Raw genomic sequence first — 23,799 nt, 5'->3', positions numbered from 1 at the left:
GATACGATAGAAAATATACTTCGTCTGAATCGTCGCTCGTCTGTTCTACGAAATAGCTGTACACCTTCGCGAACGATAATTGCAATTGTATCGAGTCATCTTGACTCGATCGCGCGGTATGTAATCATCGGAAATTAAAATGATATTTATATGGATGATAAAAAAAAAGAAAAAAAGAAGAAAATAAAGGAGATAAAAGAAATCGATCGTGTAATCGTTTATTTATACGAGAAAGAATTGAATCGAACGAAGAATCGGATAATAGAGACCTTGAGATTTACTTACGCGTTGCTGGTTAGATTGTAGACTTAGACTGTCGTATGCATAGTCACCGATCGAAGAAAATTTCAAACGAAAGAGTTGAGAGAAAAAACATAGCGTTAATTAGCGGATACGTTTCCGGTTATTTTCGTGATTTAATCTCCCTTTGTTGTTGCGCGTCTTAATTGTTTGGAAAAAAAAAAAAATAAAAGAATTGTTCGGGAACGAGATGTGTCATCGTCGTTTGTCATTGATACCGATCGTTCGAATCGTTTTTATTCTTCAGACTGTTCTTTGTAACAGATTGATAGATTATTTAGATACATTGTAACACGAGCGAAGGATAATTTTCTGTAATAATTACGTATAAAATGTTAATGTATAAGAGATACGGATAAAAAATTGGTTGCATGCTTTTCGTTTTATTTGATATTTCTACCAACTAATTTAAGTACAATTTCGATCGATCTTGCGATTGCGATCATCCAAGTAGTCGATTAGTTATTACACTTTAATTTTTACTTAAATTTTCTAATTCAGAATCAAGGAATTTCATTTGTTTTAAAGCACAATCGGTATATTTTCGGGCAACCACGCATTCGTCCTCGTCTGCAGCTAAACGGGAAAGAAGGCGCAAGGTGTAAAAGATGTTATACGTGCGTTATATAATTAAGAACGTGACTTTGATTGACTTATACCTTCGCTAATACACTGCTCGATAATTTCGTGTACATCCTCTGTAAAGCTGTCGGGTGTTAGTTCTCGAATGCGAGACTCGAGTTCCTCTACGTTGAAAGTATTACCGTCCATCTGAAACGGATATATTTGTCATTCGGTAGAAGAAGATGATTATTTGTCAGAATTTTTCAGAATTCAGGTTTAACTCAAGATTCGTGATCTTTTTCTGTTCTATTCGAAGAAGAATTTTTCGTTTCATTTGTTTCATAATGAAAATAAGAATAAATGAGAAATAAAATAAGTCAAAAATAAGAAGAAGAATTAAGAAGGACGATACATACCAAATTAATCTTTTGGAATACGCAGGCTTCGAAACATCCAAGCTTCTTCATTTGTTCCTCGCTCTTGTCTTCGTATATGCTTTTCAGATCGGCTAATGGGGTATTTTAATTATACATTTATCAATGGTTTATTTCATTTTCTTTTTCCATAAAAAGATTTACATACGTGTTCGAATTGCATTTTTCTAATTTTAAAGCAAGTGTGTTTAATCACGTATAAGATTAACGAATAAACTAGGTTTTACTTACGAAGATTGAAGCCTGCTTTTTGCGAACATAGAAGTGCTATCGCGTCTGCGCGAACGTCCAGCTACAGTAGAATTAAAATAAACGAAAGAAAATTAATATTTCGAGTATTAATAATTCAAGAAAAAAAAAAAAGAAACAGAAATATCCTTTTCTCTATTATTCGCTAACCAGACAAATTTAACAAGTAATTTTTAATTTCCTCGAAAAGAAAAATTTTACTTTCGATTTCCGTAAACAAAATTTAGCATGTACTTGGTGACATTTGATATTTGAAAAGTCATTAAGATGAGCCACTGAATCATTGATTCGGAGGAAAAACTAACCGCACAATATATTATGCAGAGAAGAAAGACGATTGTGATTTTCATATTTGCTTTTTTTCTTTGTCTTTTTTCTTTCAAATACAATTTTCTTTCGCACAAAAAGTTGCGTTAAAGGAAGTTGATTTAGGCGAGCAACTTCTTCGACTAACTAGACAGCGGTTTTCGATCTACTATTTATACTCTATTAAGTCTAAGGTGTAGAAAATTGATGTCTTAGATAATGGATTTACGTAATTTTATCTCTAGGAAATATGGTTTATTAAAGCATCATCGAGGTATCATCGGGTAATAATGGACGCAAGCTTGAAATAATTATTATAGAAAGGACATCATTCGTAGAATTTTAATGTATGATGAGAGCGTAGAAAAAAAAAGATAACGAAGATCGATCATCGTTTAGATATTCGTTACTTTATTAAAAGTTTTTATACAATTAATTTATCTTGTAGTGGTTAGATCAAGGAAAGTTGTTGTTGCGCTCTTCTTCGCTCGTTGAGTTTGAGTGAAACGAGTACATAAATTGTTTGATGTAGAATTTCACGTAATCGATAAGACATTTGGTAAATTTTTGAGCGACCAAGCACTTATCCTCGTTCTTAGCTATAAAAAAAAAAAGAAAAAAAATAGAAAGATATAATTTTATATCCTCCATTGCGTAAATTGTATAATTAGACTTATACTTGTACCATCATTGACACATTGCTGTATAATGTTTCGTATATTCTCTTTTTGATTGTCCTCCATGTCGTTTAAATATATATCGAATTTCTGCATGTCGAAGACGTTACCATTCATCTGAAATCAAATGTTCGAAATTTTTACGAAATTTCACAGGTGAAAACCATTGTTTCGTTCGTTACATACTAAAATGGGATTATGTTATGGGGAATAATTCGTTTCAGTACGTACCAGAGCCATCCTATGGAAAAGACAGGCTTCGATGCACCCTCGCTTTCTTATCGTTCTTTCATTTTTATCCTCGAGTAAGGGTTGAATATCGTCTAAAAAATTAATTTTTGCCAAATGATTTTTCATTCTCGTTTATCGCATAACATGTTCGTTTCGAGTTTATCACAAAGAATCGTTGTTTCTTTGAACGTATCGTTGATCAAATCAATTCGATCGTTTTGAATCGTTTTGATTCTTTCGATCTAACCGATTAAAAGCCGGATTGAAACGGACATGGGAAGCACAGTTAGTTGGAATTTTCACTTACCCAAAGTGAGATTCTCTTGTTCCAAACACAGTGATATATCGTCGACATTGTCACAACGAACCATCTGCTTTTGTGAAATTACGAAAAATGAATTTTTTTTTTTTTTTTTTTTCATAAATTTAGTAAAGATTACATTTTCTCGTCTAGATGAATATAAGAATATAGCAATTGTTTCGTTTCTCGAAAAAAAAAAATGCACTTTCACTGCGAGCACAAAAGATTCAAAATGCAATATTCAATTTAACGAATGGTAATAAAAAGAAGATAAAGATTTACCATATAAGAAACGATGCATAATGTAAAAAGTAGGATGACGATGGTCTTCATTTTTTTCGATCTTTAGGACACTGTTGTCCCAAGAAACTTGGAAATGCGAACAATTTCCTCGACTAGTTCGATGACTATTTCCAACTGCTATTTATACTCAATAAATGCATACTATGTAAACTAAATAAGCTTATTAATCATTCATAGATAAGGAATTTGTGTAATTTAATTTCTTACGACAACAAACGTTCATATTCATAAATAAAATTTGATTAAACGATGTTTTCTGATGGATTGATCGTGTATTTGTGCGCAACGTGCGATCGAAGATCAAAATTGAGATATGACAATTCGAAATATACTAGTTTTTCAGTTTTATCGATTTGATCGATGACCAAACATGTAGTAAAAAAAAATATAATATATATAAATAAATTGAAGGGTATAATCAGGGTTATCTGCTGTTCAATTTATCGGTTTTTTAATTATATCTTTATATTTTTCTTTCCTTAAACGATACGATTATTTGCCTCAATTATCTTCGTCGCTTTACAATATTTACAATATTGTCTAACATTCGATTTGATTCAGCTTCATCGATATAGAAAGGATTCGAGAACAAATATGAAATCGAAACTATTAATAATCACGTTGCCAATTTTCCGAGAAAAAAGAAATTTTTCGAATTCAATTGATGATTGATCATTTTGGGGGAAATCTCTTTGTGATCTTGATATATTCGTGATAAGAACATAACCTAAAATTTTCGTTGGAATATAAATTTCATATACAAATTCATTTCAAATATTCGAATAAACTAAGTTTCAGCATAGAATCATCGTCGACTCGATCGTTCGTTAATATACTTTTATAAATATAAAAGTCGGAAGACTTTTTAGAAAATCTTGAACAGAGAAAACATTTTTTATCATAAATATTGTTGATTATAATTTATTTATCGCAAAATATCGTTGATGCGTCGTTCGAAATTTCAATCGCATTTATCAAAGTTTAAAAAATCGTAACTTTGTCGCCTTTTATTTCTTTATTTTTCTCAATCTCATAGATGTGTACTTAACAATTAATGTGAACAATATCCATACGAAATACTTCGTGGGTTTTAATTTTTAACGTAAATTCGAAATTCGAAGTCGATCGATTCGACTTTTTCGATCGATCGAATCGATTTACTCGCGTCAGTCGTTGACTTCGAATTTATATTGAATGAAATCATAATTTAGAGGTTAAAGATCGCATAATTTGTTAATTTTTGTGTAACAAGAAATCAGAATTAGAGATAAATGGCAATTAGAAAAGTGGTTAAAAGTCATTAAAATATTTATTAATATTCCTTTCGATTCGCTCTTTTCTCGAAATTATCGAAATATATTTACGGATCAACGAAATATTATAAATAAAATTTGGTTTACGTAATTTGGAATGAAAAAGAAAGGAAAGATGAATGAAAATCGATCCAATTTTTCTTCTCGATGTAAATTATTTTTCTATCGTTTAATCGGAGAGAATATTATTATTAAAAGAGAGAAGGGACAAGTTTCATTTATTTATTTCATTATTATTAATTACAAACTTCGTTTTTTTTTTTTTTTTGAATTCAAATTGATAATTTGATCTACGTAGCTTCTGTGCTTTAAAATATCTTCAATTTGTGCTTTACATATCGCTTAAGAATTTCGAAAAACAAATTATAAAGTTTAATCCATTCTCGCATTTGTCCGTACCTTTGTTCGCTGAAATAATATCAATATTTTGATGTAAACAAAAAATATTTCAATAAAAATAATTTAATTGAAAAAATGGGATACATCAACGAGAAGCAAAACATTGAATCATATTTCACGTGTTGCTATTTTTCGAAAAGATATGTAAGTGGAAAATATTATCGTACAATATTATTTATAAGTGATCGCGATAAATTACTCTAATAGCGTTATTTGTTTATTTTTTTTTCCATTTTTAATTTTATTTTTGATTATGATAATTAAACGTTCATATTTCTCATATATGATAATTTTCGAAAAAGAGAAATTCTTTTCGATTTTTTTCGAATTACTAAAAAAAATTTATTTCTCTTTCAAAATATTCGATCCTAACAAATAATTAGAAAACAGCCGTTTTTCTCGAGATAAGAGATACAAGAAAAATTCCATTTATTTCGAAAACTCACCTTCGTTGACGCATTCGCTTAATATTTTCACGTCTATGGATATATTTTTGCTATCCGCCATTTCTACCAACTTGTCCAACTGAATTTCATCATTTTGCATCTGAAAGTAAAAAAAACGACGAAACTTTTCCCACTGAATCTGAATGAATAATCACGACGACGGAAAAGAAAATAAACGCTAATACTGCTACGCTTACTATATTAGATTTTTCCAAAGTGCACGTAATGAAACAACTGTAATTCGCCAAATATTTTTTTATATTTTCCTCCGATATGTCTTCCTCTTTCAAAAGTTCCTGCATCTTTATGAAATCCTCTGATTGATAAAAAAAAATAACCAATTAGAAATAGCATATTTTTATACGAATAACTTAATTTTAATTAATTAAATTAAACTTTCTCTTTCTTTCTTTTTTTTTAAGTAAAATTTAAATAATTATAAGTTGATATATGATATATGTGGTTACAAAGAAATAATATTAATTATATTACTAATGTTCAAGCCCATGTGTATCATGCAGTAGCGTACATCTTTCATAGAAATGGTCATAATTTTCAAGATTTCGTTTATTCCATTTGCTCGAATGATTACCTGAAATAGATAACAATTACTCGAAATTATTATTCTTTAGTTTCGAAATATTTTTTCTCTCTCTCTTTCTCTCTTTTGAATCGATTTACCGGTATTTGATCATTTATATGTAATAAATATGATCGATAATCCGTACAATTGTTTAAAACAATTTATTTCTAAATTTTTTTCGAATCGATTTTATACAATTTTCCGAGACTATATTCGAATAAAATACACAATAAACGATTTTTATTTTTAAGAGATTTTACGAGAAATGCTTACGGCAACGGAAAGTATATGAACAAAAATCACAAGAAATTTCATCTCTCCAATCGATTATCCAATTATAATACACTGTCTACTATTAAAAATCACTATTGAAGAAATGGCGGAGAGACTCGAACCTGCTTCTTTGAGAGAATATGAAAACTGCATTAAGCTATTGCGAGACAGTGATGCTTATATTTGTTGTTGGCCATGAAAAAATTTTTATTTGATAAACAGGTATCAGGTTTTAAACCAAAATTGTTTTACTCGCGCATATATGGAAATTAAATTAGTCAGCAAAAATGGAGTGGTAGCATATCGGGGAACGAAGAACATCGAGAGCAATGATGTTAAACAATCGTGCAATTTTATTTAAATTATTTTATCAGGATGCAGATAAGGAAAAGATAATTTTCCTTAATTTGCTTATTATATTACTATCTGCAAAGAAAAAAACGAGAAAAAAGAATAAGAAAAAAATAGACAATTAACACACATAGAGGAGGATAATTTTGATAATTACGTTTCGACGAGATATCTCGTAATTTTTAAAACAAAACTCTCGAAGAAAAATCGTTTTCGATGTCTTCAATTATTTTTTTTATTTTTTTATTTTTTCTTAATTTATTTCAAATTTTTTTTCCAAAAAAACTCGCACACATATATATCGTGCGAGCAACAATAATATCATCATAGATTTACGAGATCTTCTAGATCTTTTGAGACGTCAATCATTAATAATTATCGTTGGACACTTTGTTATTTTTTACATAAGAGAGAGATACGGATATCTAAAGAAATCATATCCAGGAAAAAGCCAAGATTTTTTTTTGTAAATAAAATATCCTCGAAGAAAATAGATATCGAGTTATTTTCTTCTCTTCTCGAGAGAATTTCCTGAAAATTATCTACTTAATCGGTACGAAGCAAACAAGCATCGCAAAGATCCCTGATGGTTTTAGCCCGAAATTTTGCGCGTATCGTAAGATAAATATGGAAGAAAGTTTTCTCTCGCGAAGGTGTGCAATGTTGATTAATAAAAACGAGATTAAACGGATACGATGCGGGGCGGCGATTCGAGGCATCGCGGCAGCGCGGTCGGCTTATGAATAAACAATGCGCCGTTAACGCGTTATGAATAATTAACCTGCACTCGAGACACGGACATCGCGCTCCGTGCATTTCAACGGGGTATCCCGTTGTCCATGCTTTACGACCACCTAGTAGATACACATATACGCGAATTTATGATTCACTCTTGAAATCGATCGTACGTGGAAGTCGGCGCGAGACCGTTTTCTTTCTTTTATGCACGTTACAAAAAAAAAAAGAAGAAAGAAAAAGAACGACGAGTAAAAAATAACTTGTCATTTACATGTACATGAGAAGGAAGAAAAAGATTGCATCTGCCATCTATAATATTTCCTAGTTGTTCTCGAATCTTGAAAATTGCTCGATACGCGCCATGTGCAAAGAAAAGAGAGAGTTCGCGTCGTCGTAAGCGGTTCACCTAATATAGCCTAATGTAACAGTGGAGGTTGGCTGATATAAAGTTGTACGGCCAACTCGCGATCGAACATTTTTCAAGCGAATTCCAAAGGATCGAAATTCTTCTTCTCTAATCGCCGCCGCTTCCCTTCTTCTCGCGATCGCCGATAGATCGGGTGTAAATCGAGAGATGTCGCCAACTGTCCGTGTTGAAGAAAGGAATCGTTCGATATCGTACGTGACTTGGTAGATAGATGCATCGATCGGTTATTCGATGGATATTGGCGAGGGAAAGGAGGGAAAAGACGAGCCGTATATCATTTACATCGTTTTATTAAACGTGTGATACAATACGTGTGATAATCCTCGGTACGTGACTTTTTCGTTTTTACGAGAACAGCTTTTCGATGTAGCAGTCGGTATATTTGTTACCGATACTGCATTCGTCCGTTTCCCCTTTGGCTGCACAACCAGAGACAGGATAAAAATATATTAATTTGTCAACGTATTATTAACTTCTTATTATCGTATTATTCAAAAATATTAATTACAATTTTAAAATCCACGATAACGACTTCGACTATATTAATAATTTTCCACGTTACGATATGATTATCTTTTTTTTTTTCCATTTGGAAACGACAAAACTATTTTTCAAAATTTTCAACGAAATGTAGAGAATAAGAGAATAAGAGGAAAATTGAAAAAGCGTAGCAACGTCGAACGAAATAGCAAGTACTTGCCATTCTCGATGCACTCATTAGCGATCCCTCTTACTAATTGGATATCATCCGCGTTGCCGGCGTGGACGACTTCTATCATCTTGTACACTGGTTCTATATTAAGTTCCGTGCCTTTCAACTAGGTGGAGAAAGTTGAGAAAAATCGAGTTAAAGCGAGTTGTCCAAGCGAGTTAATCGAATATTTAACTTGACGATATTACTCTCACCATGTCTATTCGTTTCATCACGCAGGCTTTCAAGCAACCAAGTTGCTTCATGTCGGCTCCATTTTTCGCCGCTTGTATATTCGTTGCGATATCTGAAACGTAACGATTCGGTCGGCAAACCAGCTATGAATCGATCGATATGCACTAGATACTATAGATATGAAATGAAATCTTAATAATCGGCAAACGTGACGATTCTTTTGCACGAGAAAAAGAAAGAAGAATGGATCACCTTCCGAAATGTGAAGTTCGTCGGCGCACGGCATTATATCAGGCATCAAATACTCCATGTACTTTGCGACTATGGTGTCTTGATCTATGCCACGTACAGCAGTCTGCAAATCGTGCTTTTATCTTTACAGAAATATTCGAGGCACAAGTTGGAAATGTACGAACGCAATTAGCTTACCACAGCGGCCAGCAGACAAGTAACGGTGACGAGGGTGTTCATCTTTGTAGCAACTTAATTCTCGGAACGAGATCGATCGGTTTTCTATAGTTTCCAAAATGGTACTGTTGCGCGATACACCCAAGTATGGATATTTATATCCGAAGGAAGCAGGATACCAGTGGGACAATAGCGGGGTGTTAAGGTCTAACATTTTACAGCAGGAAACGAGATAATTAGATTTATCTACGATACCGATTTACGTAAGATCGGTTCAAACACGGGCGAAACGCATATAATTATTGCCGGTACGCGTTGAATTTGTCACGGGATAATGATTGTTTGTCGAGCCGTTTCGGCGATCGTGGATCAACAAGGATCGTTCCTTCCGTTCAAATTATGGGATCGAAAACGAGTCGTCATCTACGATGATTGCGTCCTCGTGCATGCTATAATCTCGAGCGAGGGACTGAAAATTAAAAGTGACAATGTGTAATCGGGCGTTGCCGATTTCATTGTTTGCTCGCTCTATTGTAGATACGTGTTGTTGGAATCTTGGATCGGCGAGCAGCCGATTACAACAATTAAGTAGACTTCCTCGAAATTTTGTGTAAACAGAGATGAAAATATTCGAGGGTTTGTTCTTTGTAATATTTCGATCTTTTTCTCGATTTATCTGACTAAGGTTTTTTTCGGATGGAGATACATCGATTACTTTTAAAGAAAATTCTATAATTTGTTCCACAATTTTTGTGTGCATTTTGATTTTTTGTTTATGAAAAAAGAGAAAAAAACCTCTTGGTTATCTCTTATTAATTCTCTTATCGCATTTTATTTACATATATTGCGATTTATTTTATTTTGTTTGTATATTTATTTATTAACGGGAGGAAAAAAACTTTAGCTTTATTAAAATTTTAAATGAGATTTTTTTACGATGTTTTTGAGATTGTTGTTTATCGCTAGGAAACAATATAAAAGTAATTTATTTGCTGTTCGTAATTAGTATTAAAAAAATGAATAAAATTAAAGGAAAAGTATTTCTTGAAGAGCAAGTTCTATGTAAGCAAATATCTTTAACGTCACAATTAATCGTAGTGGCAAATATCAAAAATAAAAAGGAAAAAATAGGGATTTTCGGATGACTGATCGATTAAATTAATGAATTTATTTATTCGAACCGTATGGTTATAAGCATCGAGGCTCGATAATATCGTAAAATTGAAAAATCAAAATGACGTTTCACTTCGTTTGATATTTTATTCTGTCTAGATAGAGGAAATTCAATTATATGAATATCTAAAAATCGATTTAATATTTAATATTATCTGATCCAATATATTTCATAAAAATATTTCATAAATTATCAAATTGTAAATACGCAAATTGTATAAAAGGTTTTATCTACGGTTCTACGAATAATATAATCAATTTGATCATAATTGTTCGAACAAAAATAAAATTCGATTTTGTGAAATTTTTTGTTTTTAGATTTTGAAAATTGTAAAAAATGCAAGAGATTTGCAATGGTTTCATTGAAAAATTTGAAAAAAATTAAGATACATCGAGGAATAATAAATTGAATCTATTAAAAAATATTTATAAAGTTCTTCAAAATTCTTCAATATTGTTGCATAATTACAGGCAAATATAGATTAGGTGATGATTACAGAAAATTAGGAGGTGGGAAATATGAAAGGAAGAAAAAACAATAATATAATAAAATAATAAAATAATTTATCAAATTATAATGTTTAGGAACACAGTAATATTTGAAAGCTAGTCTTTCGATGTAAAAGACAGCCATTCGTAGATCTGTGATAAAATTATTCGTGCATGGAAATTTAAAAAAAAAAAAAGTTTCGAAAAATTATCGATCGAGGACCGATTATAGAATAAAACATGGTCGATGATATTTCTTAGACTCTTCTACATTGCGGTTTGGTCCTGCTATTTCTGCACACTGCTTTTCCACGGTTACGAACGTGATGGCCAAGATAACGACGCGCAGGTGTGTAGAAATTTCTCTTGCTTCCTCGATAATATCGCCAGTTCTTTATTGAAAGATCGTTCATGGCATTAAATAGAGCTGCAACAAATATTACGGATACTTGAAATTACATTAATGTTCGATCGTGATTAGATAAGTACTAGTTACTTGGAAATTTCGTACAAAGATATTTCGAAACAAAATAATTTAAATAAATCGGCTTAAATAAAATGAATACTACGAAATTACTGCACCCAAAGTGTTATTTTCGGCGTAATCGTATTTAAAAATCACCTCCTTGTCGTTTTCATAGATGCATTTGCCAAATTGCCACGCGACCTCGCATCCCTCCGTAGCTGTCACTAAAAATCAATCAAAATTATCGACAACGAACGAGAATAATTAACTTTTATTCCATCGATTGGCACAATGAATAAATACTTGCCTTCCTTCTTGCACGTTTCGATTACGCTCTCAACGCGTGGAATGTATTCGTCGAGTAATATCATACGAGCATTCTTCACGAAAAAATCCCACAGGATAACGTCGTTTTTCATCTAAGAACAAACCTCTTTCGTTTTCGTTGATCCTTTCGAGAAAAAAAGATTTATTTGAAAAGATTCGTTTACCGCTTTAGTCGCTACCATGATGCATTTTATGTAGCACATTAGCCTCTCGTCCTGCGGGAATTCGCCTCTGAATTGACCGTCTAAAAGCTCTGTGCGAAAGAACGTCAAACGTAAGTCAAATTTTCAAGGAAAAAGAATTCGTCGAATCGTCGAATAAAGTGAATTTTATCGCATTCGATTTCGACCAAATTTCTAATCATCGAGAGTTACCGTCGCGAATCTACGAATCCTAAATTTCCAACTACTCGAAGAAATTTCATAGAAGCGAAACGCTGGATAATTGCAACATCTATCCGAAGGAACGATTCGTATTTCTAGTTCCTTGAAACATCCATCCGAGAAAAGTATAATACCTTTGGGAGTATCGTTCTTCTTGCTGCAAACTTTCCTCAGGTTCTTGATAGTTTTCTTCGCTTCCTCGATGCTCATCTTTTTCTGTATATGCAAAAAAAAAAGCCAAAAGTGCAGGATACACGTACGCTCGAAGGCCAATTATACGAAGAATCGGTGGATCGACTTACGCTCGCGGTATCCTGGATCGCTAATAGGACGAGCACCAACGTAACCAGCAGGAAGACGCTGAGCCTCTTCATTCCGTTTCTTTCTTTTAAACGTATCTAACTTGGCAATGCCGCGACAAAATGGAGTGGCGATTGTCCCCCATGGATAGAACGCGACACGATTGTGCGCACCCTGTTTTATAGTCCGTATCGTGGCGGCAGGAGAAGGAAGAATTATTTTGTGGGTGTTGCTCGAGTCTCGAGGCAAACATTAGCCTGGTTAATAATTAACGTGATATCTCCATTTTCCGTCCACGATCTTGAGATTGAAGCTCTGCCGGAAAGGGAGGAGCAAGATTACCACGTGATTCGAATTACGTCGTCGATACGCAAATAGTTATAAAGTATTACGTACACAAAGTATTCATCGACTCGCTTTAATATCGAATCCTTGTATCTCGAGAACCATTGCCATATTTGGTGAGCGTCTTTTCGGTTTTACCCGATTGATGGTCGTGTTCTGGGAACACGAATCTCTAGATCCTGTTCTTCTTTCCTTCTTTATCCTTCTTCTTTTCGTTTTTCGAAATTTCCCGATTCAACGAAACGGACGATCGATGACAAATTTTCGAAAAGTTTCGATCGCATCGGTTTCACCTCTACGAATATCTCGTTTATATAAATATATAGCGAATAAATCGTAAATTAAATTAAAGATTAAATTTCGTTGAAAATTTCCATTTTATCGCGAAGGATGTAAAATCGAGCATGTCCACGAATGAGCGGAGAAAGTTCGCGTTGTGATATCGCGGATCGTTGAAAAAGGAGCACGCAGATGTCGAGATGTGGGTGAAGGAAGGCTGGTATTGCGCGATCGGATTCCATCGTCGTCGCCGGTTGTTGCTTCGATTCGATGTCATCATCTCACGAAATTTTTCTCCTTCACACGTGTGCTGTATTTTTAGTCGGCCGGGCAACGCGTTGATACATTCGTACGTACATTTCATCGATTATAATCACTCTCCGCAACCTGCCAGATCGTAGATAATTTTCTTCCCTTTCTCTCCGTGAGCATCGATCGTGAAAGATAAGAAAGAACGTGAGAACACTCGATTCGACTCGATTCGAACGATAAAGGGAAACGATTCGATGTCTGGATCTTTGCAACCAGTCGACGATCGCGTGCGACGAAACTAGCTTTTTCCGTAATCGTGTGTGTAGAGGAAGAATAGAGGGCAGAAGAATGCGGAAAGTGAGGAACGGGAAGCGAATGAAAAGGAAGGAACGCCAACAGTGGAACAGTGGCAACGATGTTACGAATTACGGAAAGGGAAAGAGCTGTTAGAGAATCGCGTGGAGCGAGGCATGAGAATAACGTGACCTCTGCGACGCCACCCTAATTAAATGCCTTTAATTACCGGTAATAACCGCGTTTCGAGGCGGATTATGTAACACGAAGTCGATAAAAGAAACTGCCTTCTTGTCCAGAATCGTAACAACGAATTCGGCTCTTCTCTCGGCCAAGTTGTTTGCTTGGAGCATAAAAAAAAAAGAAAAGAAAAGAAAAGAGAGAGAGAAAGGAAAGATCGAATTGTACGTAATTAAAAATATTTCGAAATTTTTTCTATCGGAATAAGAGAGCGATCGACGAGAATCTTGTTCTCTCATCGTTCCTTCATTCGAATAAAATGTCTGTACGTTATATATTCGGTGACAATGCGTCACATTGTTGCAATAACATCACCACCGAAAAAAACACGCGATAAACGAAGCGTTTTCGAAACGCAGAATCACGGATCGATAGCCTCGTGACATCGTATAATAAATTAATCGCGTACTCTGTCGCGATCAAAGACTGTGCTTTGTAATGCTAATTACTTTTCGATTAAATTCTCCCGAGTTTCAAAGTTTTGGCTCAATTAATTTTCAATCGACGACGCGTCGATTCGACTCGAATGTCGCAAAAGAAAATTTCCAACAAATTGTCCGAAAAAATCCATTTCCCTTTTGTAATAAGAATGACTTCTCGTTTTCCGCCTCTCGTATTCGTTTCGATAAGTGAAATAATTGAAAAATTCTTCTTTCGTTCACACTGTGACTATTTCAACGATAAATGTACAAGCGTTACGTTATGCAGACAATTTTATTCGACACGTGTCGTTATTTAAGAAAAAGTTGGATCGTTCATTCTTTTATCGAGTCGCAAAGCTCGTGTTACTTTGGATCGATCGATCGTTAACCGAGATGATAGTTCACGAGAAGTTTTCGAACGACTTGGACGCCATGTTTGCGTCAGGGGGCGAAAAAGGTCGGGCTTCGAGATATCGCTCCTCTTCCGGCACACGATGTGACTCACAAACTTGTTTCCCCTCTATCACGAGCCGAACATTTTATCTACCGATCCTTGTTACGGCATTAGTAGACCGAAAGAATGACTCGCGTTACCGGTTCGAGTTATTATCCTCCGATTTATCGTTTCGATCCTCGACGAAATTCGTATTTTTACCAAGCAAATTTTCTCGATGATTTTTTGAGAATGTCGGCGATAGAGAAAGAACGACTTTTGTCTGTAAAAAATAATAGGTAGATAGGGAAATAATTGTAGAGATGTTAGTCGAAATTTTTCAAGGGGTCGGCAAGTCGTAAAGTTCAGCAGTTTGATAGAGCACTAAAAACGATGATTTAAAGCTGTTGAAACGAAATTCTCAGTATCAGCGTTTTCTCGACTCGCTAACGGAGATTTAGGATCCTTGATTTTCAAAGGATCGGCGATTTTTCGAGTCACCGATGTAAAATATCCTGCAACATGATTGATCTAACAATATCGTTTATCATATTGTGAGTTATTCGTCTTAACGATTTCTTTCTCCTTCCCTCGAAAAACCTTTATTAAAAATCCCCTGAAAACGCGAATTAAAAAAATAAAATTTACATTCGTGATAGATTTTCTTTTTTTAAAGAAGAAGATGAAGAAGGAGCTAATCTGGAAATGAAAATGGCTTGGTATCGTCGCCTATTATTTTCTCGCGTACTGACACACACGCGGAACAGACCTAATCGTATCCGTTTCCTGTGAGTTTCGAGCGAGCCACGTCCATTTGACGATAAACAAACAGAAATCGTTGCTCTCGAAATAATCTTTGCCGCGGAGGCGCGATTCCCTCCTCCACCAATTTTTCTTCCACCACCAATCCGTATATTTTCCTATTAAACAAACTGCACTTGGAATTTCTTTCGAACCGAGCCCGATCACTCGGAAACTTTCACGCTTACAAATTATATACGCGTGCGTCCGTTTAACAAATTATGTAACGCCTCGTTTCGTACGAAACGAGTTCAAACGCGTGGAAAATATACGAACGAATATATCTTTAATTTTATTTATTCGCAAAGTATTTTTTTTTCTTTCTTTTTTTTACGAAATCACGCGAAAGAGAGAAATCGTATAAGTTTTAAAAAAGATAGATGTAAAATTTTCGTTTTGGAGAAATCGATGGGACATCTTCTAATAAAGATAATTGCTTTTACGTCGTTTCGCGTATACTCGAAAAGTGTACGCAAGTCGGACGGGATTCTTTTCCCAATCGATCACTGGAAAAATCCGAGTGCCGATTTATACAATTATTTTCGATAGAGGGAGTTTGATCGGTTTATCTCGGCCCGCGGAATCACGCTTAATTCAAATAAAGGGGATAAAAGAGAACAAAGATGACTCGTAATGAAGCTCGACACTCGCCAATTAGCGGGGATCGTTTTTTAATTTAATTACTTTCGAATGCGCGGCGCGTAACCGTATTACACGATCATCGGCCGGTTTTTATACCTTTCCTCGACCAGACCGGGTCTCGATCGAGTTTTGCATTTTATTTATCCTGCGCGTAGACTAGATTACCTTTCTTTTGGAATATTAAATTTAAAGAGGTACGAAAGAACTTATCGGCTGGTATAAATTCTCGGTTGAAATTTTATCAAATTATCGAAGACGTTGATCGAGTCGAACGTTTTTCGAAAAAAGTAATTTCGTTTCGTGGTTCCGTTACGCAATAGGTATTAGCCGTGGGTGACTCGAAGATATTATTTCATCGGTGGAATTTACGTAACGATAATTGCGTAATAAAACAACCGATATATAATTAGCCGTAGACAATGGTGGAATCAATGATAGTAATGTTGCCTCGTTTTATTAATTAACCAGCAACGACTCTTTTCCACCGATTCGTGATTAAAAACGTTGTCGATAACGTCGATACTCTTTTCTTTCGAGAATCTTTCTTCATAGAGAAGAAAGGAATTTTCGTACGAAACCAGCATTCCTTACCGTTAGTTTTTCTCCCTTTCGTGACGAGAACTCTTCTTATTCTCCACTCGGGCGAGCGGCTCGGCAAACCTCGTTTATTAATAAACATCCGAAGCTCGATTTGTTCCTTTTTTTAATGAGCGCGTTGCCACCGTGTCCGTGAGAGTGTACGAAACGTACACTCGGTATATTTTAACTGCATGATTCAGCGGCCAGCGAAACGCGAGTCTCTCCCTATCTCTCTTTCGACCACTATCTTTCTCCTGTATTTTTCATGCTCCACGCAGCCTGTCCGCTCCAACGATCTCGCGGCAAGGTGACGCGAGAAAACTTGCCTCCTCCGCGAAATTTTTTCCTAACGAAAATTCTCTCCACTTGTGTCTCCCTTTCAACTTACGATCTTACGAATAAAGCGTCGTCTATTCCATTCCAGGCTCTCGCCAGAGAAAACGAGGGGCGAAATTATTTCCCTTTGCGATGACCTTATCATTCCCATTTCCACGTATATTCTCATTTAGGATTTGCGAGAGGGAGTTAAGAATATGTCACGAAATAAGAAATTGTCAGCGTTCGAGTAGGCCGCGCACACGAGGTTCGTGAAAGTACAGAGGCTTTAAGGGCAGCGTTGTCAGCGCCGCTGCCTGCACTGCAGGCGAATACTTTGGTGGTGGTGGTGGTGGTGATGATGAAGAGGAGATGGAGATGATGATGTGCATGTGAATACCGCGACCAGTGGTGCCGGGTTCTTTCTCCGTGGTCGTCGTCTTCTTCCGCAGCATTTCGTTCGATTTCTCCGGATCGAGAGACGATTCGCGCCATTTCTTTCCTTTTCTTTCTTTCTTTCTTTCTTTTTTTTTTTGCTTCTTTCCTCCAGTGATTTTCGTTCGAACCGTCGTTATTATTGGTTGGTGGTATCGTGACTTGTGGACGAAAGAAACGAATGTACATATATATTTGCACTCGATCGTTTACTCGTCTTCGAATATTCGTTCGTTATTATTTGGTTATTGAAAAATATTTAACAATTTATTAGCATTGTTGGAAGAGAGTTACGCCGTAATAATCGGAAAGAAGGAGAATGATCACGTAATTCGCAATCCACACGTTGTTAAAGAAAGGAGCGATCGAGGAAAGAGAAAAAGAATCGTTTCGACAATTTTCATCCCGTTGCGTAGCCGATTACAATCTCGAGCGAGAGATCGTTCGTTGTCGGCTCTCGCTCTTCTTTCCTTCTAATAAAAAAAAAAAAAGAAAATCTCGATCTTCGTTTCGACGAAACGTAATTTCGCGAAAGAGAAGAGACTTGTTTTTCTTTTTACGAGAGAAAGAAAAAAATCGATCCGCTTCCGCGTCGCGAAAATAAATGACGAGAAATTAAACGAGAAGGGGAGGGAGAAAAGAAAGGAGAAACGATTTTGAATTTTGAATCGTGATCGTGTTTACGTTGCGAAGAGCGGGCCACCTGAGCGTTTCGAGGGCAAGGACTGAGGTTCAGTGTCTCGGTGACCGTGCTTCGGCCAAGTCGACGACCACGCCGCCGCGTCTTTCCCTTAAAACCGTCCCGTCTTTTCTAATCTTTCTTCTCTCCTTTCCTCTCTTTTTCCTTCCCTCCTTCTCTTTTCCCATCTATCTTCTGCGCCGACGCGTGTCTTCGTGTTCCGCTCGGTGCAGATTTTTTTTTCGAGAAGCTGTTACGCGGTTCAAGTCGTCGGTATTGGTGCGTGACACGTGTCGGGTAAGTGGAGCATCTTCTTTCTCTTCGTTCCATACATTTTTCGCGCGATATTGGAAAAATAATGGAAGGATATTAGAAGAAAGGAAAAATATCGTAACGTACAGTTTGTCGAGGAACAAATTTCTATTCCGTTTTATTTTGTTTACAAATACTTGAATCTGCGCGAATTTGTTCTCAATTTAAACATTAAATATGTACGCGGAATTAAATTTTATTTTTTTACGCGATATATACTATATTTACGTAATAATATAATTTGCGACGATAATAAGCGCGCGATCGGGCTTGTAAACAAAAGTTAGTTATCTAGGAGGAACGGCAACGTAGGCATCGTGCGCGAAGTGATAATGTTTCGATGCGTAAACATCGGCCATTCGTAAAACGAGATATTATCTGAAAGTGAAATTCTCACAAATTCTCTCTGCCGTATTTAAAATTCAATTTTCCCCCTTGACGAGGCCCGCAACGATCATTTTCTCGTTACATACGTACACGTGGATGGAAATATTCGACGATGATTATTCGTTCTGCTGCCACGATTCGAGATGTCTTTTCTCCTTCTTTTTTCATTTTCTTCCTTCCTTCTTTCCTTTTTTTTTATTTTCTTAACCGTGGTAAGCAAGAGTACGATTGATTCAACGGGAACCACGGTCGATGCGTGCACGGAATGCCTTGGTTTCGTTCCGTCTCGAAAAAGAGACGTTGTACGAGCATCCACTCGGTTTTCCAGCATTTTTGAATTCGACGATCGTGATTCGTATCCTAGATTATTTATCGCCACTCTTGCAACGAAGACGTGTTGTTTCTTCTCGGTTTGACTTTCCGCCGCCAATTACGTTGATTGCACGCGTGCCACGAACCGCTCGCAGCATCGAAACGCGGGTCGATTTGACGATAGATAAATGCACGCGTAACGAGAAAACGAATTTTTGATGTTTGAAACGAGTTAGAGGAAAATTTCTTCCTTTTCTCTTTCCTCTCTATACTTTTATCTGTGCAATTGGGAATTTTTTTTTCGAATCCTTTTTTTTTAACCTAATCAACGACATAGCGCGTCGTTTTTTTTTCTTTTTGAATCACCCAGTGTATAAACATATAATGAAAAGGGAGCGCGTGTTTCAAATGTGTATTCAGGCTTGTTGCTCGCTAACTTATCGTTTCACACACCAACACTCGTCTGCCTACTTAGCTTCATCTGTCTCTTAGCCTCTCTTAACTGCTTCCCCTTTCGCCTGCTACGATAAAGAAACCGCATTGCTTCAATTTAGTTGTTGCACGGTTACATCTTTCGGTTTCGTTAACAGCCACACGTTTACGTCAACGTGTACGATTCGTTATCGAGTTAGTCCTTCGGAACGATCGAATTTCCCGTGTATTTTATATATAAAATACGTACGAAAATAATCTCTTTCTCTTTCTCTGAGTGAATTAATTTCGAAAATTACTTTTTCTCGAGCTGATGAATATTTTGTAGTAGAACGAGCGATACAAAAATGACATTTTTATAAAATTTTTCACGTGGAAGGTATTGGAGAATTGAAAGAAAATTGAAAGAAATTGAATGATCTAGAAAAGATATCTCAAAGTTTCTTTCTTCGACGAGTGAAGAAGAAGAAGAAGAAGAAGAGAAGACGCGTGTCAAGGTTCGTTTCTATCGAGGGACATACGGGTGTATGCGGGTTGAATCGTTCGGCCAATTTACGCTAATTCATACCGCGATTGTCCTTCATCTCGTATCACTCCTTCTTCTCAAAGGAACCCGAGAAATATTCAAAATGGAGGAATGATTTTTAATTTCGTCCTTCAGCGAACCTGTTCCTTTTTCTCGAAATAAATTTTCAAAATTATCGAAAGAAGATCGAAAAGGAAAAAATATGATATTTTTTACGACAAACGCATCGTCGTATTTTGCGAGTCGAGTGGAGAAAGGACTCGAATTATACTATATTTGATTTAAAATTCAGACATTTAATGAAATTTAAAAAAATAATTTATAAAAATTTATTTCAGTTTGACAAACTAATGTTATATATTAACTAATTTTTTATAATTAATTAATTATTTTGTTTATTAACTCAATTTAAGAAATATTTAAATGACGTAGATTCAACTATAATTGGTATAAATCTATGATTTATTCCACAAATTTCTTGACCAAAAAAAATTCCTGATCGTTTTCTAATTAAATTTAATCGATTAATTCGACCTGGAACTGCATCAACTTTAATTCCTAAAGATGGAACAGTTCATGAGTGAATAACATCAGTAGAAGTTGTAATTAATCGTAAAGGAATTTTTATTGGAATAATTGTTCCATTATCAGTTCCTAATAATCGAAATTGATTTAAATTTCTATAATTCAATATATAAGAATCTAAATTCTGGATATTCATATGATCGATATCATTGATTTAATAGAAAAAAATGTATTTACAATTTCGTCAATTAAATATAAAATTTTTAAAGATGGAAAGCAAATAATTAAAATTACCGTTATCAAATAATTTCAATATTATGATTTTTTAATAAAAATAAATTTGAAAACTTATTTAAAAATAAATCTATAATGATATAAACAGTTAATGTTGAAATTATAACAATAATTATTATTGCTATATCATAAAATGAAATTAAATTATCAGCATAATAGGAATTTGATTCTTGAAATATAAATATAAATCATGTAGAAATTTTAATAGTTAAATTCAATCCACTATAATTCGAATCGAGATTCTAATAACTTGGGACAACAATTGGATAAATCTCGTTCGTCTTCGCTTCTAAGCGAATTTCGGCAGTGATGCCACTCGTTGTGACGGCTCCTATTTTTTTTTTTTCTTTTTATCGAGGGGACACGAAAGTCGCGATCGAGAAACTCGCACGGTGATGCGTATCGGGAGTTTTATCCAAGTTTCTCCTCGAGCAAAGGGGAGGAATATAACGTTTCCATTTTTACTCGATCGTTCCGACAGAAGCGGAGGCATCGTATCTTCGATACCTAAGTGTATTAACTCTTAACTGTGCGTCGAGGCTTTCTCAGCTTGACAGCGATGTTCCGGGTAAAATTTTGAGCAATTTTCTATAGGATTTCCTTCTCGATGAAAATTTGATAAAGCAATCGAGATCAGATCCTTTCCTTCTCACGCGATACGAAGGAAGAAATTTTTAAGCGAAAAGTATCGATATTCGTGTTATTCTCTTGGAAAAATGATTGGAATTAAAATTGATCAAAGAAACGAGGGGATCGTGGAAAAATCAATTGTTCTCTCTCTCTGTCTCTCGTTAATATTCATCGTCGAAACTCATTTACCAAACACGTCAGAGTTCTCCGCGCTCGTCACCTCCTCCGAAATCAAAAGAAAAGGAAAACGGGAATGGGAATCGCCGTCTGGATGGAGGGGTGGATTGACTTTCAGTCTGGACGGGGGATTTAATAAAGTCTGTGTGGAGCAGGTGTCATTGGCGAGGCGCAGAAAGGAAAAAAAACGTGAAAAGTGGTAGCGGAAGGTTTTTCTCCAAACCCAAACGTATCCTCGCGTTTATCCCCGCGTTCGGCTTCGGACGAACAAAGCTTCGCACCGATAGAACTGTCAATCCTCCAACACCGTAATCTCGACATTTTTGCCTCGTTAGAAGTTGCGGAAGCACGGATAACTTTGAAAAGGAGACGCGCGTTTCGACGAAGAGGCGTGTTAAAAATATTATTACGATTTTGAATTATCGATGTTGAAATTATTAATCGATTACAACCAAGTGCATTTTATTAACCAAGCGTGGATACGTTAAAATTTCAGAAATGGAGTTTCCTGGTACACGTAAGATTTGATCTTGATTCTTATGGGATAATCAGCAATCTACCATTCACTGCTGAAAAGAAGTGGAAGTGGAACGAAGAAAGAGAAGAGTTACAACTCGAATGTTCAAAATTGTAAAAATTATTCTCATTTAGGAAAGGATAATTCGTCTAAGAATGGAAGCTGAAATATGAAATTACAAAATTACAAATGATAATTAGCCTGCACGTATTGATGAGAAGTAAAAAAAATTGAATATCGATACGTTAGAATTTTTTGGATTTAGATTTGGATCGCCGTTTTGGATCACGTGACAAATATGATGGGAAGAAAAGTGAAAATATCGATTAACCAAATCAGATCCGCGAGACTTCTTGTCCATTCTTGAACAATAGAATTGTTTGATGAAAGAGAAGAGAGAAAATTGTATCATCTTTATTCTAATCGATTATTAATCCTCCGATCTCGTCGAACATCCTTTCACGATTTTTTCTTCGGATGAATAATCTATCGGATCGTTTCCTATTTCTATTCGGAAGTTGTCGTGAATTATTCATCCTTCCTTGCGCAAAACACGTTGGTGTTACATCGAACGCCATCCATCGTAGCCTTTCTTATAAGCCTGTCTGATGTCATCGGCGTGGATCGTTTAGACGATTTCGCAAGTCGATTTTAATCGAGACCAATCAGGGCAATAACTGTGAAGCTACCAACGAACGATTGCTTCGAAACATTTCATGGGACCGCGTTACGAGAAAATTACCGGATAATTAATCTAAACGGTCTGATTAAAATTTTCCCATTTTTATCCGAATAAATTAAAATATTTCATCTGTGAAACGGTATCAAAAGTTTTACCGGTTCGTGTGAAAATCACTGGTTGAAATTTTCCATTGTTTTTTCGTTTATTTTCTCTTTAAAAGGAGATATTCTTTCTTGGAATTTTATGGTGGACGAAAAAAAGTTAGTTTAACTCGCATCCGGATGGGAGCGCGACAGGATTCCAAACCCCTTGATAGGTTTAAACCGAGCAATGAATATCGATGGCTTGATTAAAGCCCCGAGTTTCGCCCATTATGAATTTTCCATGTGACGCCGCTCGTAAATTAATGTCCATCGTGTGGACGTGTAGGGATCGAGTGAAACGAGTGGAATCATAAAAAAAGAAAAAAAAAAGGAAACGTGGCAGATTGATATTACACGACAACTCCCCGAAGATAAATTCGGATCCCCGGGGATGTGGTCGATTGAGGGGAGGATTAATGGTAAACGTTATCGAGGAATCGGTTTAAATCGGCTTCCGATTTGCGCTTTCTCGAATTTGTTCGAAATTTTGAATCCAACTGTTTAAACAAAAGGAAGGAAAAAAATTTTGTCGGGAAATTCTCCCTTCTATCTTTCGCTTAATTAGATGGGGAAGGAAGAAAAAGTTGTGCTCGACGCGATTGAAATATTCGCAATATCGCGGATGGCCGAGATTCTTAATCCGAGTGAAAGGTGGAACGAAGATGGTTGGAATATAATATCCCGTTGATCGCATTTTGACCGATACAACCCTCGATATCTGAACGGTATGCGGTATAATTTACCGCATTGTTGGCAAGGTTTTCACGGAAGAATTTGCTTTCGGTTGTTGTCAGCTAGGCCTCTCCCCTTCGTACTCGA

At 35.6% G+C, this 23,799-nt stretch overlaps 6 protein-coding genes and 1 pseudogene across 12 annotated transcripts in view; 1 reads left to right on the top strand and 6 right to left on the bottom strand.

The window, feature by feature from the left end:
- LOC108000547 (protein sprint) overlaps positions 1-23,799 on the top strand; it is a 122,972-nt gene that overhangs the window by 7,101 nt on the left and 92,072 nt on the right. Inside the window, exon 1 of one of the 4 annotated variants that reach the window (XM_017060933.3) lies at positions 18,319-18,340. The exons of the other annotated variants lie outside the window; for them this stretch is intronic. The gene's annotated coding sequence lies outside the window, so the exon portion shown is untranslated. Of the gene's footprint in view, positions 1-18,318; positions 18,341-23,799 lie in introns of those variants that run through there. 4 annotated transcript variants of the gene reach the window in all.
- On the bottom strand, positions 664-2,130 carry LOC108000552 (uncharacterized). The gene is made up of 5 exons (XM_017060951.3): positions 1,853-2,130; positions 1,530-1,590; positions 1,281-1,372; positions 960-1,071; positions 664-876 (listed from the first exon to the last, which is right to left on the bottom strand). The coding sequence occupies exons 1-5, from the start codon at positions 1,895-1,897 to the stop codon at positions 773-775; spliced, it is 414 nt and encodes a 137-aa protein (XP_016916440.2). The 5' UTR covers positions 1,898-2,130; the 3' UTR covers positions 664-772.
- LOC108000549 (uncharacterized) lies at positions 2,244-3,498 on the bottom strand. Of its 2 annotated transcripts, none has more exons than XM_017060945.2 (5): positions 3,345-3,498; positions 3,069-3,135; positions 2,762-2,853; positions 2,539-2,647; positions 2,244-2,452 (listed from the first exon to the last, which is right to left on the bottom strand). In XM_017060945.2, the coding sequence occupies exons 1-5, from the start codon at positions 3,393-3,395 to the stop codon at positions 2,310-2,312; spliced, it is 462 nt and encodes a 153-aa protein (XP_016916434.1). In that variant the 5' UTR covers positions 3,396-3,498; the 3' UTR covers positions 2,244-2,309. The 2 variants fall into 2 exon arrangements, with proteins under 2 accessions (XP_016916434.1, XP_016916435.1); XM_017060946.3 differs by having other exon boundaries at positions 3,069-3,132; positions 3,345-3,496.
- On the bottom strand, positions 4,887-6,550 carry LOC107997464 (uncharacterized). Its single transcript, XM_017056072.3, has 5 exons — positions 6,380-6,550; positions 6,016-6,115; positions 5,721-5,839; positions 5,524-5,623; positions 4,887-5,086 (listed from the first exon to the last, which is right to left on the bottom strand). The coding sequence occupies exons 1-5, from the start codon at positions 6,419-6,421 to the stop codon at positions 5,010-5,012; spliced, it is 438 nt and encodes a 145-aa protein (XP_016911561.1). The 5' UTR covers positions 6,422-6,550; the 3' UTR covers positions 4,887-5,009.
- On the bottom strand, positions 8,168-9,374 carry LOC107997463 (uncharacterized). 2 transcript variants are annotated; one of them, XM_017056071.2, is made up of 5 exons: positions 9,211-9,374; positions 9,034-9,136; positions 8,802-8,893; positions 8,596-8,713; positions 8,168-8,314 (listed from the first exon to the last, which is right to left on the bottom strand). In XM_017056071.2, the coding sequence occupies exons 1-5, from the start codon at positions 9,250-9,252 to the stop codon at positions 8,241-8,243; spliced, it is 429 nt and encodes a 142-aa protein (XP_016911560.1). In that variant the 5' UTR covers positions 9,253-9,374; the 3' UTR covers positions 8,168-8,240. The 2 variants fall into 2 exon arrangements, with proteins under 2 accessions (XP_016911560.1, XP_061935710.1); XM_062079726.1 differs by having other exon boundaries at positions 8,168-8,713.
- Positions 10,907-13,548, bottom strand: LOC107997462 (uncharacterized). Of its 2 annotated transcripts, XM_062079724.1 has the most exons (7): positions 12,724-13,548; positions 12,330-12,642; positions 12,162-12,243; positions 11,809-11,897; positions 11,625-11,736; positions 11,474-11,541; positions 10,907-11,278 (listed from the first exon to the last, which is right to left on the bottom strand). In XM_062079724.1, exons 2-7 carry the CDS (start codon positions 12,399-12,401, stop codon positions 11,261-11,263), a joined length of 441 nt encoding a protein of 146 aa, XP_061935708.1. In that variant the 5' UTR covers positions 12,402-12,642; positions 12,724-13,548; the 3' UTR covers positions 10,907-11,260. The 2 variants fall into 2 exon arrangements, with proteins under 2 accessions (XP_061935708.1, XP_061935707.1); XM_062079723.1 differs by lacking the exon at positions 12,724-13,548 and having other exon boundaries at positions 11,434-11,541; positions 12,330-12,566.
- LOC133666683 (cytochrome c oxidase subunit 2-like) lies at positions 20,362-23,728 on the bottom strand (annotated as a pseudogene).

Source organism: Apis cerana, linkage group LG9, assembly GCF_029169275.1.
Source record: "Apis cerana isolate GH-2021 linkage group LG9, AcerK_1.0, whole genome shotgun sequence".
Lineage (NCBI taxonomy): Eukaryota > Metazoa > Arthropoda > Insecta > Hymenoptera > Apidae > Apis > Apis cerana.
Note: the sequence above shows the minus strand (reverse complement) of the source record. Positions and strands in the feature narration are given on the sequence as shown.

Excerpts from the sequence above, each read along its gene's own strand:
- LOC108000552 (XM_017060951.3), bottom strand. The coding sequence starts at position 1,897 with ATGAAAATCACAATCGTCTTTCTTCTCTGCATAATATATTGTGCG. Across the intron at positions 1,373-1,529 it reads AAAAGCAGGCTTCAATCTTC|CCGATCTGAAAAGCATATAC; the intron begins GTAAGTAAAACC and ends ATACCCCATTAG. Across the intron at positions 1,072-1,280 it reads TATTCCAAAAGATTAATTTG|ATGGACGGTAATACTTTCAA; the intron begins GTATGTATCGTC and ends TATCCGTTTCAG.
- LOC108000549 (XM_017060945.2), bottom strand. The coding sequence starts at position 3,395 with ATGAAGACCATCGTCATCCTACTTTTTACATTATGCATCGTTTCTTAT. Across the intron at positions 3,136-3,344 it reads TATGCATCGTTTCTTATATG|CAGATGGTTCGTTGTGACAA; the intron begins GTAAATCTTTAT and ends ATTTCACAAAAG. Across the intron at positions 2,648-2,761 it reads TTTTCCATAGGATGGCTCTG|ATGAATGGTAACGTCTTCGA; the intron begins GTACGTACTGAA and ends ATTTGATTTCAG.
- LOC107997464 (XM_017056072.3), bottom strand. The coding sequence starts at position 6,421 with ATGAAATTTCTTGTGATTTTTGTTCATATACTTTCCGTTGCC. Across the intron at positions 5,840-6,015 it reads ACACATGGGCTTGAACATTA|AGGATTTCATAAAGATGCAG; the intron begins GTAATATAATTA and ends TTTATCAATCAG. Across the intron at positions 5,087-5,523 it reads AAGCGAATGCGTCAACGAAG|CGAACAAAGGTACGGACAAA; the intron begins GTGAGTTTTCGA and ends ATATTATTTCAG.
- LOC107997463 (XM_062079726.1), bottom strand. The coding sequence starts at position 9,252 with ATGAACACCCTCGTCACCGTTACTTGTCTGCTGGCCGCTGTG. Across the intron at positions 9,137-9,210 it reads CTTGTCTGCTGGCCGCTGTG|ACTGCTGTACGTGGCATAGA; the intron begins GTAAGCTAATTG and ends CACGATTTGCAG. Across the intron at positions 8,714-8,801 it reads TGATGAAACGAATAGACATG|TTGAAAGGCACGGAACTTAA; the intron begins GTGAGAGTAATA and ends TTCTCCACCTAG.
- LOC107997462 (XM_062079723.1), bottom strand. The coding sequence starts at position 12,401 with ATGAAGAGGCTCAGCGTCTTCCTGCTGGTTACGTTGGTGCTCGTCCTA. Across the intron at positions 11,898-12,161 it reads GAAGAACGATACTCCCAAAG|AGCTTTTAGACGGTCAATTC; the intron begins GTATTATACTTT and ends TCTTTCGCACAG. Across the intron at positions 11,279-11,433 it reads CGCCGAAAATAACACTTTGG|CTCTATTTAATGCCATGAAC; the intron begins GTGCAGTAATTT and ends TATTTGTTGCAG.